Here is a 27,726-nt window from a genome sequence, read left to right as displayed (position 1 = left end):
AATCGAGGTTGGGGAATACCCCGGCGAGGCCTTTCGTTTTTGAAGGGGAGCTGAAATCTCTTTCTCTTTGGTGTTGTGTAAATCCCACTGACGTTTGTTCGAAACTGAAATTTCATTTAATCGCTATTATTCGTCCATCAGAGGGCTCTATAGCTAATGTTTTCTACCTGGTGAAAGATTGCGGGATATCCTGCAACTTTGGTTAAAGCGGAAGTGATTGAAACATATTCTCCATGGAACAGGAACGAAAGCTGAACTTTGAGTTTCGAAGCTTTTTGCTTCAACTTGGAAGGGAATTGAAGTCACAAGACCTTGAACATTTAAAGTTTATTTTGACGCCTTACGTCTCATCCGCTGAGTGCGATAAAATGTCATTTTGTTCATATTTTGAGGAATTGAAAAGAAGGTGTCATCTCAGTCGAACTAATTTTGGTGTCTTGAAAAATGGTCTCAACGAAATAGGGCGAGAAGATCTTGTGGAAAAAATAGTACTTAAAGAACAGTACTTTTCAGAGATTTCCAATCAAATTGGTGCACCGAACTTGGGAACTAATGGTTTGTATATAGAATTTTCTTAACATTTACATGCACATCATTTCTCATAAGCTACAGTATATGTATCAGAAGAACTTTGCATTATGATGCGCTTTACATTTGTTGTGGAATTGGGTCTTTGCCCTGCTGTATAGTAGCTGTTTTATGTTATTTGCTGGGGATGGGTCTACTATTTGTTTTAATAATTGTGAGAAATATGTATTGGAAAGATTTTCGTATTTTCCCACACTATTAACCCCAAGGGTATACTCTTTTTTTGCCATTAATAGTTTTCTTTAATTACATCCATTTTGAAATAACTGGTGATCCTGGCAATCTGATTGGCCCTCATCGATGCTATTCAATCAAGAATAGCACCTTCTTTGCCCCAAATTGCACCTTTTTCCTAGCCAATGAGAAAGCAATCAACCAATCAGACTTGAAGGCTTGTTTAAAGTAACCAGTCAAATTTCAGGAATATAAAAGACAACTTCTGCAACTTTTTACAAACCAGCTCAGCACTGGTTCAATAAAATATTTGCACAGACTAAAATGTCTTTATCTGATTTGAATCAAACTCCCACACATGCTTGTCTGATTTTGAAATCAAGAGTATGATTTCAGACCAAATTGCATTCTTCTTGTTCAATAGCTGTTATTTATCAATGAACTGTATGCATAATGTAGTGTGAGGTTGTACAGAAGTCTTGCCTATGTATCAAGTGGATATCAATTGGTCTCTTATGGCCCATATGCAATAGGCATATTTTCTGATAACAGAGTGCTGCTAATTCTGGCCACGTGAAGCAGCCTCCAGATTGGTTTGTTAAGAGGGAGAAAGCCTGGAGCAAAAAAAAAAGCAAAGGGGAAGGGGTTCAGAGATAAAAAAGCTGTCCTCCTTCAGAAGTTCATCAGTGTATTTTCCGCAAAAAGGTGATGAGGAGAACAAAGAATTTCAGATAGGGGATGTTGTTTGATTTTGATGTCCTTGAACATACCATACTTTCTTGGTTATAAGACGCACCCTGAATTTTTGAACTTGTTTCTTTCAAGTCATTAAACCGAAAACGTTGCCTAAATACCCAGTTACAAGATGCAACCTTAACTTTGGGCTTTTTCACTATCTTCACTTTAAAAACAATAGCATTTTCAAAGTTCCTAATTACAGTCATGTCACCTTTTTTTAACAAAAGGCAACACATTTGCACGAACAAAGTGAAAAAAAATCACACCTATAAAAGAGATATAGACACCATGAATACAGTCTGCCTTCTTAGGAAACAGTGTTACTTTCTAAAGCTATGAATACTAATTGATCCAGTTTAAGCTTTATAATCATGTCTCAGCTGGTCGAACTCCTAGTTGTAAAACTTCATTCACTGTGATTCAGCAAGCATTGCTAAGTTCAAAACAAAAATCATGCCTAGTACGCAATGTCATTCTTACGATCTGAACTTTAAGTTGGAAATATTAGCGGAAGCAGAGGCAGTGAAAAACAATCGGGAAATTGCACATGAGTATGGAATATCCGAGTCAATGGTTCACAAACGTACCTGCAGCAGTATTAATAGAATGGTTCTTTTCAGAACCACCAAGTTGAGTGAAGTCAATAACCAATATTCCCAGCCTTCTATCCATTTATCTTGTTTTATACCAGGTTAAAGTTAGAAAATAGGACATTCTTGAATTTAGTTGCATGAAAATACTTGGCTATTAAAGTTAGAAAATAGGACATTCTTGAATTTAGTTGCATGAAAATACTTGGCTATTAGACACACCTCCAATCTGAGAAAGTTCAAAGGTGATAATGCAAAATTTTTTTGAAAAAATGCTGCGCCTTATAACTGAAAAAATACGGTATATTAGAAATGCATGACAGACAAGGGATAGAATTGTTATTGACAATCTGGGCCCAGTTGTTCAACAGCTGACTAGTGCTGACCCAAGGATAAATTTTAATCTGGGTTTCTTTGGAATAATTTTTAGTGTCCCTTAAGGCATCAAATAGTCATATTCTAGATGAAAAGAATTTGACTGAATTTTCTTTTAGAGCATTTAGATCTGAAGTCAGATTTCACACTAACCCTGTGTTATCTTAACCCAGCTTTGAACAACCCAGCCCTGGTAGTTAAACAGTTGACACAGGTTTTACTATTATCATATGTTATATTGATCTACGCACTACTGGATATAACTTGATCATTGATCCAACATTATTCATTACACTTCTCTGTGAAAACTATTCCAAAATTGTTCACAATATTATCTAGTGGTAATATCATATTACATCTAGTTTATTGTATATACTTTGCTTTTATGGTAGTTCATTGGGTTCAAGGATCAAAGGAATTTTTTGGGGGTTGGGTTGGGGACCCTGGCCCCTAAAGCTATTGTTTATTCTCCTAGTACCTTGTTTCTTGTACTGTATTTAATACTTGAATAAGTTAAAATAAATATTGGGATGCTCAGGCCACTAATCTAATAAATTATGATCATGTTAATAATTAGGCACCTAGATACAAGTTATTGCTTTTTGTCACTAAAAGCAGTCTATCAGTCTGGCACCTGTCACAGAGAGACAAGAAAACAATACTGTTACACTGCTGTGGACAGTGTTGCTTAGTATTTTGCCCAGATTTCTTTCTTTTAAATTGGTTGAAACAATTCATCTTGCTCTAATTTATAGCTAATGTTTCTTACTAGTGGAGACTGGTTAAACAATTGTGACCGTGAAAGGCAAAACGGACACTGATGGTTATCCATTTGAAAAGGCAAACTGTTCATTTTGAAAAAATCTGTTCAAAGCGTTTGACAGACTGTTCAAATGCTTTGCATATCCGTTCAAAATACATTAGCATCTGTTCGAAGTATTGCAACATCTGTTTGAACAGTTCTGACATCCATTCAAATGGTTTCAACATCTGTTTGAACAGTTTTTGCATCCATTCACTAACTAGAAATGTCCATTCTGAGACCTATGGCATCCGTTCGAATGGTTTGACGTCCATTTTGTTCATTTGTCTGAAAGGAAAAAATTGCACTAGTTGTTTCTCCAGTTAGTCAGTATAGCAGTTGAAATGTCACAACCCATATCTATGTGACTAAATCGTGAGACAAACGATTAACTCAGCCATCATTTTAAACCATGATGACAAACACTTTCATGAGATATTCAGTAGTTTCAGACAATAACTTAAAAACATTATTTTGATAAGAAATTGAAATAGTCTCCATTTTCGATCTTGAGAATAAAGGCCTTGAAATTGACAATGATGACAAATGAAATGAAAACAATGCACAGCAACATTACCCGTTCTATGATCAAGCCATGTGCTCGGAATGGTTTCCAAAACCATTTAAGCAATTTATTCATCTGTACAATTGGTAAACCAATCGTATGAATCAATAATATTTCCATCCATTCGAAAGGCTTGCCAGTCCGTTTGGCATTATCCATTTTACTCATCCATTCGAACAGCTAAGCTAACCATTTGAACAGCTAATCAAACTGGTTAAATAATTTATTGACCCATTCAAATGGTTTGCCTGTCTGTTTGAAACTTTTACTCATCCATTCAAACGGCTGACCAAACCATTCAAATAATTTATTCACCCATTCAAACAGTTAAACAAACCATTTGAATGCTTCAAGGATTGTTCTTAACTGTTCGTCATCTGTGCATTTTTGTTGTTTGAATGGTTTTCCATTAGTGTCCATTTGCCTTTCCGGGTCACAATTTAAGTATAAGTTGTACACACATGAATTTGTCTCTGTCTGAGATCCTTAAAGCTTTTTTATGTACTGACTGCTTTTCAAGTTTCATTCACCTTGAACTAAGCAGTCTCTGGGTTGATGTAGCATTTTTTTTTTATTTCAGATTCTGATATAGAGTTTGATGGCACTGCTAATGGAAGACACAGTGGAAAGAACAGTCCTGATTGTAAGTGCGATTGAGTATTCACTGTATGAAGTAGAGTAATGGGTTAGGAGAGGAAAGAACATCCTACAAAGTGGCTGAGCACTTTGACCTCAAAGAGTGACCAGCATCTAATTTCTCCTTACAATATCACCCTGAATTAAACATTAGGGTCACAAGATTAAAGGAAATGATCACCAACTAGAGAAGCTCTTCAATGTTGAACAAATTCTCTTTTTTAGCATCCTAGGAGAGGTATTGAAAATGATATGGAATATATGCATACTTATGTTAGGGTGTAGAGGGTTAATGGTGGAGAGGAGGAAGGAGGAGGAAGAAAAGTACTCTTTGTGATACTTGTACTGTTTGATTATGATTAATTACTCTTTGAATAATTATTATTCTTATTTTGCAGTGCAAAATGAGTTGTTGCAGAACCACAGTGAGAATTATGAAAAATTGATGGAGAGAAAGAAAGAAAAGACAAAGAAAACCCAAGCTGATTATTTGTTGAAAAGGGAAGAGGGCATGGAGGTCTCACATGATGGGTCCATTGACTTACACAGCAATGAACAACTGACAAGTGATGAAGCAGCTAGAGATGAAATCACAGAATCTAACACCACAAAAGAGGAGGTTAGTGATGTGGAGATGAAAAGCACCTTCAAACAATCTCCAAAGGGGCCTTGTGACGATAAGATCCTTTACCATAATGGTCCAGTGGAATCTGATAGTGGAAACGCTCCCATTAATAACAGTGGTTTACCTGATGGAAAAGTGCCTACTAGTAGCATGTCCTCAAGTAATCTGGATAGCGATGTTGTTACTGATGGTAATGAAAATGGAGAAGAATCTGCAGCAGAATCCAAGGCTGATGGAGAGAAATGTAAGAGTGCATGTAATGATATTGTTGCATCTTAAACTCTGGATGAACTTTGAACTATTTCCATTGTGTTTATTTTTTCTTTTTAACAAGCAGAAAGTTGCATTTTGGTGAGCAACTGTAAGTTTTATTCAAAGATAATGGAGCACAACAGTCACAATTGGCTGTCTTTAAGTTATATAAATTACATCTATAATATAATTTTTGGAAGGTTATACATACACTATTTCTATTTATAAACACAGCAGTTAAACATAGGGCATGTGCAAAGGGATCAATTTCGGCCAGTGCTGCTCCAATTTCCTGCACAAAATTTCTAAGAGGATTAAAAGCAACAACCACTGTCACACCAAATATGTGGAAAAAAAACAGTAATACGCTCATGTGAATTTATAAGCAAATGGTGTGTTTGTTGTGTTGATAAGGAAATGTCTTCAACTCTAAAAAGAAAACTCTCTGGTTTGTAATTTTAATTTCAGTTGAAAAGAAAAGTCCTGTAGATGATAATGGTTCTGGAGCACGTCCCAAAGAGAAAAAAGTGAAAACTACCGGGCCATCTAAAACTGACCAAGGAAAGGCCATGGAGGTGGATGACAAAGGTACATTTGTATAATGCCCCCCCCTCCCCCCCCCCAAATCACTGAGGGTAATGCAGTTCTTTGCTTAAAAGATTTTTCACACTCAAAATTCTGTCAATTACTCTGAGTACACACTCCCTCTCTTTGCCTATTGTGTCAACTGGCGCGAAGAGAGGCTGCAAAGGACCTGAACTCTTGTGTGACTTGGCCAGCTTTATGATACAATGTCTCTGCTGAGACTGGAGCAAAACTGAAAGTGGACAGATTCTAACATTTTAAAATCAAGTTGATAAAATGTTGTGGTTAAGTCAATAGAAAGTTGTGAGTTCAAATCAATGAATTTTGTCCCTGTTGATTTAACAATTGACACACTCAAGACTGACTTAATTAAAAAAAAAAGGGGGGGGTTGGAAAATTGATTACAGGCTCAATGATTCAATTTTTTTTAGTTACAGGAACCAATACCCATGGTACATTGTTTTTTGCAAATGAATCTACAAAAGAATGTGAATTGGTTCCCCCTGATACCAAAAGCTCTAAAGAACCTACAGAAAGTGGGTATTCTAATCCATCATCTCCTGTTGGAACTGTTCATGAAGAAGGAAGTGGGCCTGACCCATTCATCAGTGATAACAGTGATGTAACATTAGATGAAGAACCTAAGGTATTCTTGTCTGGTTCAACCCATGGAACACCTGTCACCATGGAGCTCACTAAGGACAACCCCTCTGTAGATGGATTCTCCACTCCACCTTCAGACATTGGGATATCCACATCCACTTCTGGTGAAAAAAGGCCTGTGACGTATGATGAAGAACCGCATGATCCAGCACCTGCCAGCATGGGGCGACCCAAGTGCTACCATCCACCTGGTGTTTTTTCAACACCTTCACCTTCAGTTCATGGAGGTTCTATGGACTATGGCCTTAGTTTCTATGGCTCTGGTGCTCCACCTTTGGTTCATGGAGGTCCTATGGATAGTGGTTTTGCTTCCCCTGGCTCCAGTGCTCTAGTTCATGGAGGTGCTATGCACAGTGGCCTTGCTTTTCCTGGCTACAGTGCTCATTCTCAGGCAGAACTGAGTGAAATTATTGCAGCATTAAACCCTTCTGCCCAACAACTTAGTGTTGAAAAACAAATGGCATTTCTTCAACAGATTTTAGCTATGCAATCACAGAATTACATGCCCAACAGTCAAACAGACTGGTCACAGGAGTTTGGCTGCTATCACAAGGCAGGTTATTCTGTGGTGGTAACTAATGGCCAGCTCACTGAAAGCACGCATGACAAGGGCATGGTCATGATGGAGAGTGGGACGCAGTTTTGTATTGTTGTTGGAAATGAAAATGATCATGGTAGGTGGTAACTTCAGTGGAAAAAAACTAAATTTTAGTGTCATTATTGTGTATTATGTCACTCTACAGCAAGTGTCCAATGCATACAAACAGAGGAATCAAATCCCAATCTTGTCTAAGTTTAACTGAATACTTTCATAGTGTGCTAAAGCCCCTATTGTTCCTTTGGGGACATACCAAGTAAGTGTCCACTCTCCCTTAAACATTTTTCTCTTCAGAAATTCTGATTCACTATTATAATAAATCCTTCTTGTTTGGGTTTCTACTTGCACCTATAGCTGCTGAGGTGGACATAACATTTGGTGGAATGTTTCTTGGTGTTTGGGCATTAGAAGCTAAGCAGTCAATATCTCATAACCCTCTGGTGATTGAAGGTTCCTCCTGGGCTGATGGAAGGTTGAGGTTCTTTAGTGATGTAGATGACAACAAACCCAAACCCAGTGCTGACTTCTATGGTGAAAAACCAGAACTTAATGGGTTCATTGAGCTGGAGTTTAAACCTGAAGTTCACATATTGAAAATTTTTGCACAGCATGTGAGAGATCAAAGGGAAGAAAAGCTCATTCCAGTGTCAATAGCCCCTTCCAGTACAACAACCATTGGTGACTTAAAACAGGAGATCAGCAAAAAGTGGGATTCCATGATCTCATATCTGTTGAGAGGTGGCAAAATCTTAGATGAAGGAAAAACTATCAGGTGAAAGTTACATCAATTTAGTGCAAAGATGTTGTTATGACAGTTTCACAGGGGGTTTCAATCCTGGATCAATTTTTTACAAGTACAGTTAGTGCTCATCTACATTCCTCCTTATCTTAACTAGATTGTAGAAACACTTTGTTTTCTCTGGAAGACAAGGATATAACCTGTTCCTCTTGGACAGGATACTTCAGGCTATCTTGGCACAGCAATGTGATATATTTTCTTGAGCAATTTGCTTTACCCTCTGAGAAACCAATAAGGCAAGCTGGGTCCCTCTCCCCCTCCCCCCCCCCTGGGTCTCATGATCTCAAACCCTCCAGCACCAGGCAGGGTTCTGGTTTTGGTTTTTTCACCAACTATGTAATTAACTGTTTCTGGGTATTTCACCGAAGTATTAATGCTAAAATAATCATCCAATGACTATTATTTTTTTGTCATGCAAAAATCCATTTGATTATGACTACAGTGGCTGCCATCTGGTTTCTGGACTAAAACATAAACAAATACTGTACAGTGCTGCATACACACTTTTAGTACTGTAGTACTGATGAATAAACAAAATACTAAAGGAAAATGTGCTTCATGCATACTGTTTGTACTGTTAGTAGTACTGATGAAAACTGTTAGTACTGTAGCACTAATGAATAAGCAAAAGAATAAGGAAATCTTTCCTAAAACAGGCAGCATATGATAATTACTATTTAAACTTAAGCATATTTCTTTCCTTGCCTTTTTAAGGTCATATGCATTGAACAAAAATGAGGTGATTCAAGTTGTCAATGATACAGAGGAAATCAAGATTGAATCCAGTGGGATGGACCCGATCATCATGAGGCTGGATCCACAAAATGTTTCTTTGGATACTGTCAAAGATTTCATTGCAGAGAAACTCAAAATCCCACCTGATGAGCAACTTCTGGGTTTCAAGGGACAAGATATGGACATTGATGACAAAACACTCACCTGGGCACTTTTAACATCAAAGAAGACACCTGAGTTGAAGGTTATCAAGGACAGGAACATTAACATTGATATCTTACATGATGGAAAAGAAGTAAAAGTTGATATAAAATGGTCTGCCACAGTTCAGGAGCTAATGGATAGGCTGGTAGAAAGAGGCATCTGTGATAGAGGTGCTAAGTTAAGCCTTGATGAGAACAACAAAGATATAAGTGGGGTGGGCAACAGGAAACTATTTGACTTGGGTTTGAGAAACAAAACCAAGATAGTCGTTTCAAATAGAGCCCGCAGCACTCACCGTGGATTTAGCATGAGTTCTCTCAGTGGGTATGTTTAATATCTATTTGTTTCCTATTCTATTTGAAGAAAGAACCAAATTGTCCTTGATTCTTCTTTAGAAGTTGCATGTTGATAAATTTCTTATCATACTGAGAAAGAATGTCAAAATTCAGGCTAACCAATGTGAATGTATTCCATAACCAGAGCATGCAAGATCAGGTGATTGATACATGTAGACATCACTTTTTAATTTGTCAAATGTACATATATTTAATAAGCATAAATATCCAATTCTGTTATCTTCTTAGTCATAACCTTTACAATTATTTCTTCAAATGTGATTGGTGCATTAGTTGCTTTATTTTTCACCAATCATTCTGTACAGTATAATCAAACAGTTAACCATAATCAGACACCTGTAATTGGACAGTTGAAGTAGCAAATCATACTAAGTCCACTCAGCCAAATCCACCAATCACAGAATTAATCATATTGACCATAGTAATGACCACTTATCCATTATTGAGCACTTTGCTTCTATTGCCATAATTATTATAGGGCTGAAACTTCTCTGTGAAAACAGTATTTGATTGACAAATTGCCTTAAGTATTCAAAATTTTACATAATAATAGTTGAGCATTTGAAATCATTTAGATAAGAACTTGACTTGTCTGATGAACTTTTCTCCTAATTGATTAGGGACCCCAGTCGAGTATTTGGAACAAATCGGGGACTTGGTGGTCAGGTCAAGCCAACAGTAGCTTGTCTAAGCATGAGAGGATTTCCAGATTCTGCGGGTAATTAGTATTCTTTGTATTGTTCAAATGCATGGTAATCATTATACATGAACATGTAGTTACTGTAATGTTTGAGATTGAACCAAAGAAAATAGGGTTTGAACCCAAATGATGAAAGAAAACCATAATATAAACTCCTGTAAGAACTGCCTAATCTGCAAAGCCTTTCCTTCCCACAAAGCCACTGTCATGACATCTTCCATTGTACAACTCTTTACAATACATAGCAGCATGGCTTAAGTCTGTCTCCTGTGTATTTTTAATGAACCAAGAAATGTGAAACAGATGGAAGAAGAGATATACAACTGTGTTTTGCTTTCAGTCATGAAAGAATAAAGGTTTTCCTAACGTTTGCAGGCACATATTTAAAAAATTGATTTTCTGTCACATCCCAGAAGCAAATATTTTCCAATATATTCTAAGTTAAAAGGCAGAAAAAGGGAATAGACTTGGTGCAAATAATGTTGACATGCTTGTTATGGTTAGAAATGTTAACATGCATGTGTTTCTGGACTGAAGGACAATTTAATGGAAAGAGTTTGTCTCCCTAAGTCCCCTTCATTTTCCCTTCCCACACATATTTTGCTTGGCTGCCCTTAGTTTTTGCCATAATGGATTAGCACCCACCTACCACCTTCACTTACTTGTAGTCTGTTACACATTTTTGACTGAACTTGAGTGAATTTATAAATGATTATTCAGGGACTCGTGCTGGAGGCAGTTGTGCAAGTGAAGCAGCATATGACTGTTCCCAAGAGGATGGGGAGGTGTGTAGTGTCAACAGATTAATTCAGCAGACCATATTCAATTGTTTTATTTTGCTAGGAAAGCTAACATACAAGTACATCCACTGTTGGGTTGTTGAAGAGGCTTTATTGGTCTTGACTGTTTGGGACATTTTGCTGTCCCTTTGTAGAGTATATGCAGACACTAACAAAACCTTACCAATACTCTACAGGCTTGTTATTCTCAAGAAACTCCATTAATATCATCATCCATCTTACAGCTAGTTTTGTAAACCTTTTTCCATGCTAAGGTACTTATCAATGTTACCAATCACACTTCCACCCTAATATGGATTATGTATGGGTGTGTCTCCCTAACCTGGGACTGTGGGTTTCATTTGTCTTCTGGGACTGAGATGATTTGTTACACTGTTTAACGAATGAGAGATATTTGCTATGTCTATCTTCATTCATTTTAACATTATTCATGTCTTATAAATGTACAGGATGGTATTGCCATGCTTTGTGGAGATGAAGAAAGGGTTTTCAAAAACTTCTCACTTGATAATTATGAGAAAAAGTTTTCCAAGGAGAAGGCTGTTACCCTTACAATTCTGCTGAAAGCTAAAAGGTAGCAGTCAAAGTACTTGTCAAGTTAATTTGAATTGCCTTTCAGACCTTCTGAGGTTGGGGCCTTTACTTTAAACATGACTTTGTACTTAAACTGAACCATCTTGAACATCAACTTTACCAAAACTGAAAAGCTCAGGACAATGTAGTCACCTCACTTTTTTTTCAACTTTTTTAGATAAGAGAGAATAAAAACTTTTGCTGGTTTGCACTTAGTTTGGAAGAAATTATAATAATGCAAAAAGTGTTCCTTTTTCTGAAGTCATTCCTTGGAAGTCTTTCATTTCTGTATCAGAAACTAATTTAAAAAAAAAAAGAGCTACAACATTTTGCCAGGAAAGAAGATTTGTCACATAGGTCATCTATTATAAATGAAGCAGAAACCAGTAAAAAAGCTCAGAGTCACATTAGTCTACTAGGCAAGTATGAGTCATCTATAAAAAATTCATTTTCATCTGTAGCACCATGAAAAGGACTTAAAAAAAGGATTGGGCATTCATTCCATGTGCCTACATTATATTTGCAAACTTGATCCATTCATTTATTTTTGTCCATCATTTTTTGGCAACAACTTTTCTTTTGAGTAAATAAGTGTTGTATTAAAAAAAATACATCTATCCACTGAACAGATTCTTTTTTCTCATTAAATGCAGTACGGGTGCCACAGGGGGTGCAACCTCTTCACAGCCTCACCTTCCATCAAGAGCTTGCTCAGGAGCCACAGGTCCAAAGTCCACTCCATATCCACCTCCAGTGCCTGAGTGAAGATGTTGCTAACATGTTAAGGAGCCTTTTGAGGGGCTGTGCTACATAGTGATTCCTCAGGCAGCTGTAAGGCTGTCAAATGTAGATGTAATGTGTCAGTCAAAGTAAACCCAACCCCATGCCATTGTGAGATATGTGAGGATTTGGTAGGGATTCTGTAAGTTACTGGCAGCCCTTCTGTCTTGAGTAGATAGGGAATCATACATTTATGTCACCTGCAGTCTGGAAAATTGAATACATGAGATTGTGGCTTCTCTACCTCATAGATTTATGGGGATTCTTAGATGGCAAGATTTCCAAGTAAAATGGTGCTGTAATGTATTATAAGTTACACTGAATATCAAATAAACTGCAACTGCCTGTCAAGGTTCCCATATTATAAACTGAAGCAAACTGACATTAATTGTAAATTGAAATACTTTGTGAAGTTTCATATAGGAAAACAATTTAAGTTCAGCAAATTGATTTAATGCCCCATATTTTCAAAAAAACTTTGTGACATGGAGGAGCACTTGTCAGGGTTTGTTTGCTAATCAGAACCAATTTCTACCTATATCCCAGGAAAAGAAGAGGGGGGAGTTTACTTTTACTGGTGTATTAATATAACTTTATTTTGCCATGACAACTACCATAAAGCTGAGCTATGCATTGTGTACATTCAGTGGCTTAGAGTATAGCATGGTAAATACTTACTTAGTCAACCTCTGCCGTGTTGGTAATTAATATTCCTGTGGGTGAAACTGAAAGCTGAAGCTAGCTGCAGAATGAACTCTTATTGGAGTTCCTAGGCTCTGAGTATAGTTACTATAATATTGACTAGATCTTGAGATTGTTGTCACATACAACAGTGGTAGATATTATTATTATTATTATTATTATTATTATTATTACAACTATTTTTTTTGAGTTGGGCTTAGTAATCTGATGATGTGGTTCAAAGAACTTTCTAAGCTTTGATGTACAACTTGATCTGCATCCATCACTAAATATCAAGAATGTCCCACTCCTTGATGTTATGTACTGCATTTAGGAGAAGTTATATTATAACAATGATCAATTAAGGCTGTGAAGTAAACTGCTTATAAGTTATTAAGCAAATTCTGCTGACTGTGTTAAGTGGAAGTATTAATCCAGGGAACAGCAGATTTAAAATTAGTGACTTGCAGGTAAAATCTTGAAACGTTAAAAAAATCAAAGGTTAGGATTAATATGAGGTAATTGGTTTTATGAACTGAAATGATAGTGTAAATTGGTCTCCTTAAAGGGTTTTTTGAGCATGAGTCCTTTGTCAGAGCAAATGAGCATAATATTGTGGTTACATGAAAAAACCATTAACTAAAAAAAAAATTGTGACCATGGCAGTAATTAGCAGAAAGATGGTAGATATTTAGTTTATTAAGAAATGTTAGGTAGTGAGTTTTAAGGTGATTCTAGATAGTATGTTTTATGGAACAAACTTTTTGTTGTTGTTTCAATAATAATGAGTTTTGTTGTTTTTGACATTATTTGTAAGAGTAGAATGTGTTATAGCTAGAGGCTGAGTACAGTGGCTTGGTTGGCTTGGTTTGCTGTCTTCAATTTTTTCCAAAACATTTCAAAAATTACTGTACATGGATTGGGTTATGCAGCCCATAGTCAGTTGGCATACATTGTTGTTACAGAAGCCACACTCAAATAGTGGTAGTCCAGCAGTTTTCTTACTGGTTTAGTATGACAGATTTGATTGTGTGGGAAATTTGAAGCCCAGTTGTCATGCAATCACAAATTTGATCTTTCTTGTGTTGAATAGACATGCCAAGTTCTTGGAAAACTAAGACAGCAGTGCTGATTCATGGCTCTTATTTTCAGCTGTATGTTTGAGTGTCCCCAGGGTTAAGGTTGAATGCTCTTATGTATTTTATAAAATAAATGGTATTGTTTATATGTAGTTGTTTTGAACAAATGGGAATATCACTAAATACTAGGTGATGTGCTTCTGAATCACAAACATGGGAATCAGTACAGAGGCAGTCTTGCATCATACTTTTGTTCATGCTAGCTCACTTAGTAAAAGCAATTTAACATCACCAGACTGTTGTGTAAGCTGTTAGTAGGTTTTTCTAGTGTGAGTAAAAGTACAGTCATGTTAGGTAATAAAGATATCACCTGGGGATTTGAGTTCAGTTTCTCAATTGCCAAGCTTTCTAAGGCATGATGTGCTTCATTTGTACACCTAGAAGCCATTTTCCTTCCCTCCCATCCCTCCCAGTTGTTCATTTTGGTGGTGGTATTTCTTATCTGTTCTAGTTTTCTGTATCAGAAAGCCTCTCTATTCACAGTATATGTAAGTAGCAATTTGATTATTAAGTAAAATGAACCTTTCTTAAATAAATGAAAAAATTAGTTGATTAGTAACCTTGACTTGATAAAGGCTCTCATTGGAAAATATCATCTTTGCTAAACACAGAGTGCTCTTAAAGAGAAACAGTGCAAACTTTTGTTGCTGAAAGCATAGTTAGTAGAGGAGACTCTACTAACTATGCTGAAAGTCATCAAAAAAGTGAGTTGAACGGAAAAACGGAAGTCGTCGAACCGGAAGTGAACTATTATACGCCCTGTACTTGCAATATGGCGGAGTTCAGAGTCGCGTTGCGAACCTTTTCGATGGCTCGCCTTTCTAGGAAAGTTTTCACGATAGATAAGTGGTAAGTTTTGAATGACTCGTAAGAGAATCCATAAGATGACATGTTTAAAGTACGTTTGGAAAAGATTGTGGCTATCGAGAGTTTTAAGAAGAGATTCATTATTTTGACGCAATTAATATGGCAAACTTGAGAACGAAATCGCTGTAAAAGTCGCTTTCCTCAAAATCAGACCATTTGAATATCGATGCTTTTCACTGGCTTTATTAAAAAAGAAGAGAATTCTGTGTTTTACCTCGCGATGCTAACCTTTGTTTGCTCAAGCATGTTACTTGGAAATGTAGGCATCGCGATAGTTTTGTTGAGGAGCCAAAATCAAGTCGTAATCCAGCAGAAACCAGCTTGATCGGAAAAAAGAGACTGGCGCTCGCCCGTTCAAGTGTCATTAACACTATATATCCAAGTGGCAATGGCTGCTAGATTTGTACAAGTGGTTGTCTGGATGTTTACGATTTAATTAAGCAATTGGTCATATACATCTGTTGGTTATTAGTGAACACTTAACATATAAGTTAGACACATTATTTTCTGCTTGTTAGGTTGATTTCCACCCACCACTTCCTCCCCTTTCCTTAAATAAATTTTAACTGCAGGAAGTAACCAGGGAATGAACTGCAGACCTTTCACTTGTACCTATCACCTTGGCATTCTTGGCGGGTACCTTCCGATCTTTTACAATGTAGTAAGTTACCCACAACACAGTTGGGTCATGAAGGGAAGTAGGGCTTCTTGCTCTGCTGGGTAAGTTTGCCAACGTGGCTGATATATTCACTTCAGTTGTCAGCCTAACTACCTGATGGTTTGGGTCTCATATCATTACCTTGGGATTTTTCTGTCACATGGACTAACTCTTGCTGAGAGATTGTGTCTGCTAATATCCCCACTTAGTGTCTTTGCTTTGCGGTTTGTGCAGTCTGTGAATGCTAACCACACAATCCAGTTTTAAAGGTTGCACTATTACCACCATGCTTGCAATTATCTTTTTTCAATTTTAAGAAATGTTTTGATTTTTAGGATTTGATGGTTTGTGAAAGTTCATACAATTGATACTACAGGCGGCTCAAGCTCCAGCTGTTAGATGATCATCTTGCGTAATAAGAGTCATGGTGAAATTATAAGAGTTTGTATAGGGATATTTACGACTACTCTTAAGAATTAAAAATATAGTCAAACTCTCAATAAATACACTTCACCTTACTTCCATGGTGCATCACTTGTTATCTAGCTGCTTACTTTGTTAAAAGAACCCATTTTAGCTAGTTATCCATTTCTAGGGTTACTATATAAGATGGCTTCTCTAACCATTGATGCACTGTGGACCTAAGGTGAGGTATTTTTAGTAAGAATTTGACTGTAATTTTTTATTCCTAGGAGTGATCATAAATGTTCCCATACAAACTCTTTTAATTTTGCCATGACTCTTATTTCACAAGATGATCACCTTACAGCTGGAACTTGGGCCACCTGTGTTGAGATTTATAGTTTCTAAGCCTGTGTACATATATTACTGTGTTACTTTTATTTTCAAATGAGCATGTATGTATGCATGATAATTTCTTGGGAAACTGAAAGATCTAACAAAGATTCCATAGTATAGTGCTGTATTGTATGAAAACAAAAGAAAGAAAATTTTTACCAAAATAGTTATTCTTGCTTACCAGATATGGCAATAAAATGTACTCCTGAATATAAAGACAGAAAATTCTAATCAATTTATAATTATCCCATGACACACTCAAGGAAGCAGAGGAGTAGAAAGAAAGAGAAGAAAATGAAGGAGAAAAATGATCATTTTCTAAAAAGGGAACGGTTGTCTATGCAGTCACAGTTATCTTGGTCAGAAAGCAAAGTATTAGTAGAGCTGATGTTGTACTCCATCAGCTCATGGATAACACAGAGAGCATGGAAGTCCCACATGTTAGGCCTGAAGAATCAGCCAATAGTGAACAGACAGAAATTTTTGATGTGGGAAAGACTAAAGATAGTGTAGTGGAATCAAATACTAAAGAATCAGAGCTGGGAGATGTAGAGACAACAACTCTATCTGGAACATCTCAAAAGGAGCCTTGTGAGGAAGTCTTAGATTCTAAGAACCAAGAAGATTTGAGCAATGGGAAAGGTAACTCAGTCCTAACTGAGACAACAAATCCTCCGGTGAATGATAATTCATCTGAGAGCAGGGAATTTGAAGATGGTGAGGGAAATGTTACAGATTCAGTGGTAGATAATCAGGAGAGAAGCCAAGAAGGTACATTACTTCAGCCATCTTTGAAAGGTGTTAAATAGTGTATGTAGGGCTTAGCTGTTCACTACAATGTTAGATGATTAATACAAAAAATGTTCTTAAGGGGTGCTAGCTCCTTTTAAACTAATGAATTAATGTGATTTTATTTATTGTTAATGAGTGTTTTCACTGACATTTTTCACAGTAAAAAGTGTTGTTGTAGCTCCAACTTTCTCTCTGCTTTAGATGCATTTCTTTGACAGTTTCAATTTAGTTTAATTTTCCTAACATGCTAAAAATGTGCATTCTAGAAACCCTCTGGGCAGAATTATCCTACTGTATCAGAAACAAATTATACAAGTTTATGTTTCTATGTTCAATAAGTGAGCGTAAAATCACCATTTGTTTCAATCTTTGCACATACATGGTGCATCCAATACTGCTGGTCCTAGCATTGAGTGAAATAGAGGAACACTTAGGATGATCATTACCTTACCCATCGCGTCAAATATTGCTCTTTATAGTTTTCTTGTTTATTTTATTTCTATTTTTTTCATTTTCTTTTTTAGACAATAGGCTAAGTATTGCCTAAGTTTTGGTCATTATTTAGTGTATATATAATCAGATTGTGAAAGCCTGTAACAAAAGCCAAAGATGAGGTTAAACCTGTCTTCATTACTAGCCAAAATTAAATATAATCTACTTTTGTGAAATAAACTTACAGTGTATATGTACATCATGAGGGGCTTTTAAATTTTTGCTCATAGGTGAAGGGCAAGATCCAGGCACTTGTGATGATGCAGGAGCACAATCAAAAGACAAAACACTCAAAATTACAGAGACGTTGGAAAACAACAGAGAAAATGTTAGCAACTTAGACAGACAAGGTAAGGAGAAAACTAATGTCTTGTCTGAAACCCTTTCACTCCCTGGAGTGACCAACAAGGAATTTCTTCTTTATTTACAATATATATACATTCTCAATTTTCTGTGAAAATGTGTACTGGCAGCTTGCATTATGATATGTCATATTACTTCATTATAAAATGTATTTTGGTTATGGTTGAAATATAGACCCTGTACAGTTAATGTATTAACAAAACCATGCACTATGTCAACAGATCCATTCATTTTAGTCTGGTACTCATTATTTTTTAAGAGATGAGTCCCATTGACTCACTAATGGCAATTTCTAACAAGCACTGCCTCAGTGCAGGTATTTTCAATTTCAAGGGTTTTTGTTCCTTAATGTTAATAACTATGCTATATTTGTTAAAATATACATTTTATTTGAATGTCCTTCTTTAAATACAGCAAAGGGGGAGTCTGCACCATCATCTCCAGTAGAATGCTATACCAGTGAGTCTTCTTTATACTCTGATTCTGATGGTGAGAATGCTGGATCATTGAAGAAAGAATCAAAGTTGCTCTCACGTGGGTCTGTGCAGGGAGCAAGTGCCAGTGAAGAGCTGCTTGAATGCGACATGACAAACACAGAGAAACAGAGGGTTTCTCTAGATGAAACTCTAGAGTCAGTGAAAGATGGCTTGAACCATTCTGAAGCATCTCAAAAGGATCTGAGTGGTGACAAAGTCGTCCATTGTAATAACATGGAGGAAATGAGCACTAAAAGAGACAACGACACTGGTGTACCTATCCCAGATATTGGTGTTATCACTGATAGTAAGGAAAGTAGCAAGGGAAATGTTGAAGAGTCCAAAGAGCAAGATGTGGAAACTACAACCAAAGGAGGTATGAAAAAAATGCATACTCTAGAATTGGGGGGGAGGGAGGGCCTCTTTAGAAGTTTGGGTTGAAGTGAACTGTTCGTGGTGAACAATTTTTAATTGTAAAACCCTTCATATTTAAACAAACAAGTGCCTTGTTATCAGTCTAATGAAGCTTATGGCCATCTGTTGTGTAAAATCTAACCCTACAGAACCAGTGCTTGCAAGTGTAGAAATGACAACCTGTCCTGAAGCATCTCAAAAGAATCCCAGTGGTGATGAAGTGGTAGAATGTAATGACCTGAAGAATTTGAGCACTGATAAATGTGGAACTGGTGTCCCTACAGCAATGCCTCCTAACATGTCCTCAATTCCTCCACAAGCTGGTGTTATCACCATTAGTAAGGAAGATAACAAGGGAAACTTTGAGAAGTCCAATGTGCATGATAAGGAAACTGCAACCAAAGAAGGTATCAATGAAAAATGAATACCTTAGAGTCAGGGGGGGGGGGGGGGGGGCTCTTTAGAAGTTTGGGTTGAAGTGAACTGTTCATGGTGAACAATTTTTAATTGTAAAACCCTCCATATTTAAACAAACAAGTGCCTTGTTATCAGTCTAATGAAGCTTATGGCTATCTGTTGTGTAAAATCTAACCCTACAGAACCAGTGCTTGCAAGTGTAGAAATGACAACCTGTCCTGAAGCATCTCAAAAGAATCCCAGTGGTGATGAAGTGGTAGAATGTAATGACCTGAAGAATTTGAGCACTGATAAATGTGGAACTGGTGTCCCTACAGCAATGCCTCCTAACATGTCCTCAATTCCTCCACAAGCTGGTGTTATCACCATTAGTAAGGAAGATAACAAGGGAAACTTTGAGAAGTCCAATGTGCATGATAAGGAAACTGCAACCAAAGAAGGTATCAATGAAAAATGAATACCTTAGAGTCGGGGGGGGGGGGGGGGGGGGGGGGTTTTGAAGTTTGGGTTGAAGTGAACTGTTTGTGGTGAACAATTTTTAATTGTAAAACCCTCCATATTTAAACTAACAAGTGCCTTGTTATCAGTCTAATGAAACTTATGGCTATCTGTTGTGTAAAATCTAACTCTACAGAACCAGTGCTTGCAAGTGTAGAAATGACAACCTGTCCTGAAGCATCTCAAAAGAATCCCAGTGGTGATGAAGTGGTAGAATGTAATGACCTGAAGAATTTGAGCACTGATAAATGTGGAACTGGTGTCCCTACAGCAATGCCTCCTAACATGTCCTCAATTCCTCCACAAGCTGGTGTTATCACCATTAGTAAGGAAGATAACAAGGGAAACTTTGAGAAGTCCAATGTGCATGATAAGGAAACTGCAACCAAAGAAGGTATCAATGAAAAATGGATACCTTAGAGTCGGAAGGGGGGGGGGGCCTCTTTAGAAGTTTGGGTTGACATTAACTGCTTAAACAACTTTTAATTCTGACCTTCTCCATATTTAAACAAACAAGAGGAGAGTTACACTCACTTTCAAAGTTTCTGTAACATATCCCATTAGCATGTACAGCATTGTATTGTGATATAGTATTTCTTCTGGGTTTAATCAGCTTGTATTGTGTATCAGTGTTTAGTACTCCTAGGAAAGGCATAATTACATTTTAATTGTAGATACATATTCAAGAAGGACTCTCACTCCCAAGATTTCATGTACTAATCCCCCTCACTGTCTGTCATAAATGTACAGTTTGTGTGACGTTAGTTCAGAGAATTTGTTATTGGATCAACTAATAGTCTCCTGATAGGAATTTTCTATATTGTCATCACTTGTCTAATTGACATTGTATTAATGAGTCATATAAATGCACTTAGAATTTTTATGAAAATGTTATGTGTTAATTTGAATTCTCAAAATTTCTGAATTTTCAGTTGCAGAAAAATCAGAAGTCACCAATGAAGTGATGACTACAAGCACAACAGGTATGAAAACTACATAATTATGAAATATAATATTATCAATTGTATAGTGACTTTTAATCCTGCAAAGTGTTTTTACCACAATTTGGGGGTACTGTCATAATCTGAATGGCCAATTTGCTGTTGTTGATGATAGTACAAACAATGCTGCACGTGGAAATGTGTCAAGCAATGCCTTTATTACATGTAGCTCTCAAACATGGATGGCTGTTAAATTTTACAGCTGCATTCTGTGAGTCTACAACATTTTGACCACAATGATGACAAATATCATTGTCAATAACAGTACAGACCATGCTAAACCACTAATGATTTGTTAACCAGCTCTGATGAGAAAGTTATGTTGATCTAAACCCCAAAAAAAGTATATACATTCATCTTAACCCTTTAACTCCCATGAATGACCAAAACAGAATTTCTCCTCACAATATCAATACAATATCAACCAAATAAAAAATTAGTTGATCCAATACTAAATTCTCTGAACTAACATCATAAGAATTGTATGGTTTAAAGTAAGGGGAATTACAAATTTGATCTGGGAGTTAAAGGGTTAAGTCAGTCTTCTTGGAAGAGACAGCTAGAGATCCTATGTTCATTGAGTGAGATGTGGTTCTCTGAATTTCATGTTGCAGAAACAGACCCACATGGTACAATAACTGTTATGAACAACCTGGATGAACAAATAATACTTCCTCCTGAAAAGGAAAAGTCTGTTCGACAAATTGAAAGCACCAATTCTAACGGATTATCTCCTGTCGAAAGCAAGTCAGAATTGAATAGTTTTGATGGAGATAAAAGCCCCGAAGCATTCATCCAATCTCAAATTCCAGAAACAATCATTGAAGGAACATCCTCCACAATCAATTCAAAAGACAGTGAAATGCTTCCAGCTGGAATTGGAAATGTAAAAACACAACTAAAAGTAAGTGAAGATTCTGAGGAGTCCTGTCCTGTGGAAAAAACAAGTGAATCTGATGTTAACAAAGGCATTGTTTCAGAGGAAGAGGAAAGTGCCAGTGTAGGGTCTCAAGAGTTCAACCTCCTGTCAAGTATTCTCTCTTCAGATCATGGGGAATCTGAGTCCACTGGACGGGGTATTATCAGAATCTCCAATGTATCAATTGAGGAAATTGGGTCAGCATTGCTATTTCAAATGATCGCCTCAAGGGAGGGTGGAGCCTCATCTGGCGCCTCATCAGATGAAGAAGACCAAATTTCATGGCGACCTGAACCATACTGCAAAGCAGGCTATTCTGTGGTGATCAGCAACAGCAAGCTCTGTGAAAGCACTGAGGAGAAAGCAGTGGTCACAATGGAGAGTGGAACAGAGTTTTTCATATCAATTGGAAATAACAATGATCGTGGTAGGTTAATAATGGGCAAATGTTTTGTCATTCTCCATGGGCACCTCCTCTAGGAGAATTTTTTCAAGTAGGAGCCTTTTCCCCTTCCCTGGCTTTACTGGATTAGTACTTTTACATGACAGAGGATGTGGATATTGATTTTGGCTATCACCCTCACTCATCCTGAAAAAAATACTGCTAGTAGATCCCAATTATGTATCATTACAGCTGAAGAAACCAATTTGTTCCTTTTCAAGTTGCATCTAACAATTTCGAGATCCATGTATTTGATTGTTTATTAACAATCCTTGATGATTAAGTTGGGACAAATAACTTCCCTGAACAACTTTGCTTCTGTGTATAAACTAAGGATCATACTTATGCGGACTTAGCAATGCTATATATCAACAGAAAAAAACAAATCATAACAAGTCACATTTTTGGCAAAAATTGAGGTAGTGCTATGTTCAGTTAAATCTTTCACTCCCAAGATCTCATTTATTTTAATTAGTAATTCTCCTTACTGTCTACCAGACATCTTGTTATAATGTGAATTTGGAGAATTTGGTATTGGATCAACCAATAATCTCCTAATTGATATTTTTCTTCATTCTCATAACTCATGTGCTTGATATTGTATTGATGTTGTAAGAAGAAATTCTGTCCTGGTCACTCATAGGAGTTAAGTGTCAAGAGCACCTTAGGAATACATACTTCATGTCTGATCCTAAATTTGAAATAAACACCTCAGGTGCTTAGTCAAGAATATGTGGTATTCTTGTAATTGGTGCATGTAGGAAAGATAAGGGGGGGAGACTATTTCACTTTTAAGCAAAAAGCTTTTCAGTAACACTGAAATTGAGGGACAATAATAAGCATTAAAAAGTATTTTTGGGCATTGCCAGATATTTCTTAAACTCTGCTATAAATTATTTTGTACTAAAGAAGTTTAATTTGTTCAATTTCTTTCTCTTAACTGTAGCTGCTGAGGTAGACATCACATTTGGTGGAATATACCTTGGTGTTTGGTTGGTGGAGGCAAAGCAGTCACTATCTAATCCACTGATTATTGAAGGCTGTACTTGGGCAGCAGGTCGTTTCAAATTCTTCAGTGCTTCAGATAAGAAGAAACTACAGCCTAATGCTGATATCTATGGTGAGAGAGCAGAAGTAGATGGTTTGATTGAGCTGAAATTCAAGCCTGAAGCTGATACCATGAAAATGTTTGTGCATCATGTGCGAGAACAAGGAAGTTATCGTCTTGTTCCAGTAACAGTGGCTGATCCTAGGACAGCAACTATTGCTGACTTGAAACAAGAAATTAAAGGAAGTTGGGGATCCAGTATCTCCTGCCTGTTGAAAGGGGGCCAGGTTTTACAAGAAGAAGAAACCATCAGGTACAGTCTTTTACCTTATGTAGAGTGTGCCAGGAGTGATCAATTAAGATAAGTTATTTTAATCTTGCATAGATGGTTTTTTGGATGGACATGGTCTGTAAATTGACTTGGTGTCTCAGACTTGCATAAGTGTATCCCAGGCTATAATTTAACCAGTATATCTTAGTGAAACAGGGTTGTTTCTGATATCTTTATTAGAAGTTTACTATATAAATGTTCCACATCATGCTGTGTTGTTTCCCAAGCATTGCCTTATAGCCATTGCCAGGAAACTTAAAGCTCTCATGAAAATTATTAGTACTAAACTTAGCTTGTTTTGTTTCTTAAGCTCTTATGACTTGGGTGAAAATGAAGTGATTGAGGTTGTTAATGCTACAGAGGAACTGACTATTGAAGCAGTTGGGAGAGACCCAATCACTCTGATGGTGGATCCCAAAAATATTTCTGTGAAAGCTCTTAAAGAATTCATCACAGCACAATTCAAAATACCAGTAGACCAACAGCTTCTCCAGTTCAAAGAACAGGATGGTGTTGTAGACTCCAAGTCAATCACTCATATGCTTCTTACGTCAAAGAAGAAACCAGTGCTGGTGGTTAGCAGAGAAGAACCTGGGTATGTTACATTTTTGTCATATTAATCAACACCTCTCTGCGACAGGAATTGCTGGGAAAATGCTTCTTAATCCTTTACACCCTAATATTAGTATGCATATTCTCTATACTGTTTTCTATACAAATCTTATGGTGCTGACATGGAAAAGTTGTCTATCAATCAATAAAATATTTAGTTGGTGATCATTTCCTTTGTTCTCATGACCTTACTGTGTGGCACAGGGGTTATACCGTTGGGAGAAATTAGGAACTAGTCATTCTCAGTGTCGTTGCCAGATGGCAATTGGACTTGGCTGATTCGTTTTTTTTAAACAACTTTATTCGCTCATGTTACTCCAAACTCCTGAACTCAACTTGTTTTTTATCTCACACATGAGCACGTGGCCCATGGCAACGAGCCAACCTGTCAATTCACATAGCAACACAAAAAAAAAAATAAATAAATGAATAAATGTACAGGAAGTGGGAGGGACATCCCCACCCCTAGTCAAGACACTCAGGGTTAAAGAATTAAAGGCTTAGATAAACCCTCAATAACAATGGTTGATCACCTACTAGAATGTGGGTGTTTTCATAATCTGTAAGTTATTTGATAGTAAATGTTGTCAAAATTGTTCAAAACATCAAATTTCTTACCTTTGTAATTTACCATACATGGATTACATGCATCTAGCAAATTAAACAAACAAAACAAAGGCAAAATGACAAGGCAATAATTTTTATTGTCTGTTTGTGATGATGGGTTGTTATTTTGTTGTGTTTCGATTTTCCTGAGTAAAACAATTGTTTGTCTGATGCTTGCTGATTGATTTACTCCATATATTCCTTGTCGCTCAAAGAGCCGAAGACTCTAGAGGATTGGACACCAGTGCAAGATCTTGCGAAGGTAGTCATTAACAGTTAACACTTATTCATTAAAGTAGAGGTAAATAGTGGTAGATATTTATCAAGAAGCAAAGCCTGAAGGTAAGTATCCGCCACTTTTACTGAAACTGAGGTTAAAAAATTCTGTAATCATACTCGTAATTGACAAATCAGACTCCTGCTTCACAGTCATCCAATTTTGTTAATCACTTGCATGATTACAGACCTAAATTGGACTCCACCCGGTCCTATTGCCATCAATTTCATTATCAATTTCATTTACATGATCACAATTACAGATCAAGGGAGCCGAGCTGAAGACAGCTGTAAACTGAATGAGGAATCTAATGACTCAGGAGACAATGACCAGGTAGCTACTATTTGTGAATTTATCAATAACACCATGAGATTGTATTGATTTAGGTACCTTCCCTTAAGAAAGTTATTACATTATCATGCCCAGATAAAAAAAGGTACCAGCTTATGAATTTTGTAATGTATGGAGCCTTTAAAAAAGTGTCTTATAACAAAGTGATATTTGCTTTTTCACATATTTACACAGAATGGTGTTGCTATTCTCTATGGAAATAAAGAAAGTGTTTACAAACAATTTCGAGAAGATGCAATGGACCGAAAGTTTTCAAGGAAGAAGGCTGTCACACTTTTTATTCAGCTGAAAGATAAGAGGTAGTATACTTTTAGAAGATTTTCACATTTCTGATATATTTGTATGAGGACTGTAAAGCTTTCCAGGTGATTGCAGGACCACAAATGATCCTAATAGAAATAGCTGATGATCTTGTTAAAAATTTAGGAATGGTGTTTGTTTTTCGTTTGAAGATCTGCAAACAGCTATTACATTGCAAATCCAAAGTCAAAACCATGAATAAATTAAATTAACAAAAGAAAGGTTAAAAAATAAATTAACATAAATTAAAGAAGATGGGTATTAGGAATATATTTAATTGTAATATGAAAGATAGCTATGATTATTAGTAGGACTGATTCTACTTTTGTATAAATTACAGCAAGAAAGCTGCAAATGCTAAAACCAAACCTGAGCCCAAGCCCTTTGAGCAGCCAGGAACCAGTTCGTCTAGACCAAAAGGATGCATGTCTTCTCTTTACCCACCTGAAACACCTGACTGAAATCCTGATATGCTGCTGGACTATCATTTAACCCCCTACCTCCTAGAATTAATTGACATTTAGGTCCCTTTGGTATCAATGCATCATTCAGCAAGCAAACAAGTGATGAGAATATATACCTTAATATAATTGCACATTCTCTTAATCAGTTTACAAGAAAGTTTATGGGCGCTAAAGTGAGAATTATGAAGTAGATCACAGAAGTTAAAATGTGACCATGAAGTACTGTTATTTGATACAATATAACCACTAGTATGATAATTGTTAGGAGTGGAAGACTGTTAATCAAAATATTTACTTTTAAGCTTATGGTGACCTAACAATGTTTTAAACGTGATTTTGTATTTTTTAGCCAAGTTTTAACTAGAAATGATTTTTAAGAACTCCAGTTTGGTGAGAGATAAAAACACTTGCACTTAATTGTATTAATCTAGGATTCTCCAAGTTTATATAATAGTCAAAAAGTGGTTTAGTGTGAATGGAAACAGTTTTCCTACTCTGATCAGATATCTTTAGAGCGCTCAAAAACCCTAGTTCGTACCCCACCCCCCCACCGCCACCCACCACCACTTTGAGGTCAAACGATTCTAACACATATTGATCAAAGGATCGAAGATTGAAGTTGTGGGCGTGGCATACCCATCGATACTATTATATGAATGTTATGGGAAAGTTTTTCCTTTTTTAGCTTGTCAGAGTGTTGGGGAATTGAACCAGCCACCTCTTTGGGTAAAGGTAGTGAAGTTTTTGCAAGCAGTGTTGCAAAACCCTTCAAATTCAATTTCTTTAAGTTAAAGATTACTGTAAACTGCCTACAACCGACGTTTTGTTACAGAGCTCAAAAAAGCTGTGATTGAGAAACATATTTTACTCGTCATTGCTGTAGTTAACTTTTAAGCCCATCTAAATGCGTGTTATAGAGTTGTTTGAGCCCAGGGCCGATAAGCGATAGAGTAAAGGAAATGAGCCCCTTTACACAAGCAAAAACCTGTATTGGTAGCCCAGCCAGACATCTGGCCCTGATTTGAAGACTGGATAACCCTATCACCTGGAGAAATCTGTATCAAGTGGATAGCACAGAGCGTTTTGTCAGTAAGCATGTACTGGATAGAAATTTATGCAATGAATAGCGTCAACTGCCCTTTGAACAACTGGGCCCCAGAACTTAAAATAATCATTGAAATTGTTGGTTGGTAAAAGTTGTTTTCAATGCAGATAAAGATCGTTTACAAGCTCTAATAGATATGTAAATTTAAAGTAGACTGATTAAACTAAATTTAAAAGGTGATTGAGCAGTAAAGACTGTTGATGTTAGTAAAGTCGACCAACTTAGGTTTAAACCTTGTTTCGTTTTCAGTTTCTTTAGTACGCATCGTCTGCAATTAGAACAAAAAAATCAAAAGCAAAACAAAGCGAAACACGCGGGTTAAAATGCAACCGGCGAAAACATCCCATAGAAACGTAAAAAGAAGTGATCGAAAATGAATAAAAAATTTGGTGAAGAGTTGATCGATTTGATATTTGGTACAATTTCGGTATTTAAAAAAGGTGGGATTGGGAAAAATTCTAGAACGCCTACAGGGGTGAAAATGTCAGACATCCCTTATTTGTCGCGAGACCGCTTAAAGTTTACAATCTCAGACGC

General features: G+C 36.7%; 2 protein-coding genes across 5 annotated transcripts; both read left to right on the top strand.

Annotated features, from left to right (window-relative positions):
- Positions 1 to 20: 20 nt before the first annotated feature.
- LOC131793150 (uncharacterized) lies at positions 21 to 14,517 on the top strand. Of its 2 annotated transcripts, none has more exons than XM_066170906.1 (11): positions 21 to 555; positions 4,413 to 4,464; positions 4,955 to 5,337; positions 5,814 to 5,933; positions 6,362 to 7,267; positions 7,546 to 7,963; positions 8,705 to 9,253; positions 9,906 to 10,003; positions 10,706 to 10,770; positions 11,235 to 11,359; positions 12,012 to 14,517. In XM_066170906.1, the coding sequence occupies exons 1-11, from the start codon at positions 234 to 236 to the stop codon at positions 12,121 to 12,123; spliced, it is 3,150 nt and encodes a 1,049-aa protein (XP_066027003.1). In that variant the 5' UTR covers positions 21 to 233; the 3' UTR covers positions 12,124 to 14,517. The 2 variants fall into 2 exon arrangements, with proteins under 2 accessions (XP_066027003.1, XP_066027002.1); XM_066170905.1 differs by having other exon boundaries at positions 4,413 to 4,475; positions 4,867 to 5,337.
- Positions 14,518 to 14,711: 194 nt separating this feature from the next.
- On the top strand, positions 14,712 to 27,466 carry LOC131793161 (dentin sialophosphoprotein). Of its 3 annotated transcripts, XM_066170937.1 has the most exons (16): positions 14,712 to 14,807; positions 16,466 to 17,052; positions 17,796 to 17,915; positions 18,343 to 18,780; positions 18,968 to 19,225; positions 19,418 to 19,675; positions 19,870 to 20,127; positions 20,666 to 20,716; positions 21,349 to 21,877; positions 21,908 to 22,080; positions 23,042 to 23,456; positions 23,785 to 24,069; positions 24,908 to 24,954; positions 25,232 to 25,302; positions 25,495 to 25,619; positions 25,961 to 27,466. In XM_066170937.1, the coding sequence occupies exons 2-16, from the start codon at positions 16,689 to 16,691 to the stop codon at positions 26,079 to 26,081; spliced, it is 3,513 nt and encodes a 1,170-aa protein (XP_066027034.1). In that variant the 5' UTR covers positions 14,712 to 14,807; positions 16,466 to 16,688; the 3' UTR covers positions 26,082 to 27,466. The 3 variants fall into 3 exon arrangements, with proteins under 3 accessions (XP_066027034.1, XP_066027032.1, XP_066027033.1); XM_066170935.1 differs by having other exon boundaries at positions 21,349 to 22,080; positions 25,961 to 27,465; XM_066170936.1 differs by having other exon boundaries at positions 14,723 to 14,807; positions 16,545 to 17,052; positions 21,349 to 22,080; positions 25,961 to 27,465.
- Positions 27,467 to 27,726: the final 260 nt, after the last annotated feature.

Source organism: Pocillopora verrucosa, chromosome 8, assembly GCF_036669915.1.
Source record: "Pocillopora verrucosa isolate sample1 chromosome 8, ASM3666991v2, whole genome shotgun sequence".
Taxonomy (NCBI): Eukaryota; Metazoa; Cnidaria; class Anthozoa; order Scleractinia; family Pocilloporidae; genus Pocillopora; species Pocillopora verrucosa.
This window is presented reverse-complemented; position numbering and strand designations above follow the sequence as displayed.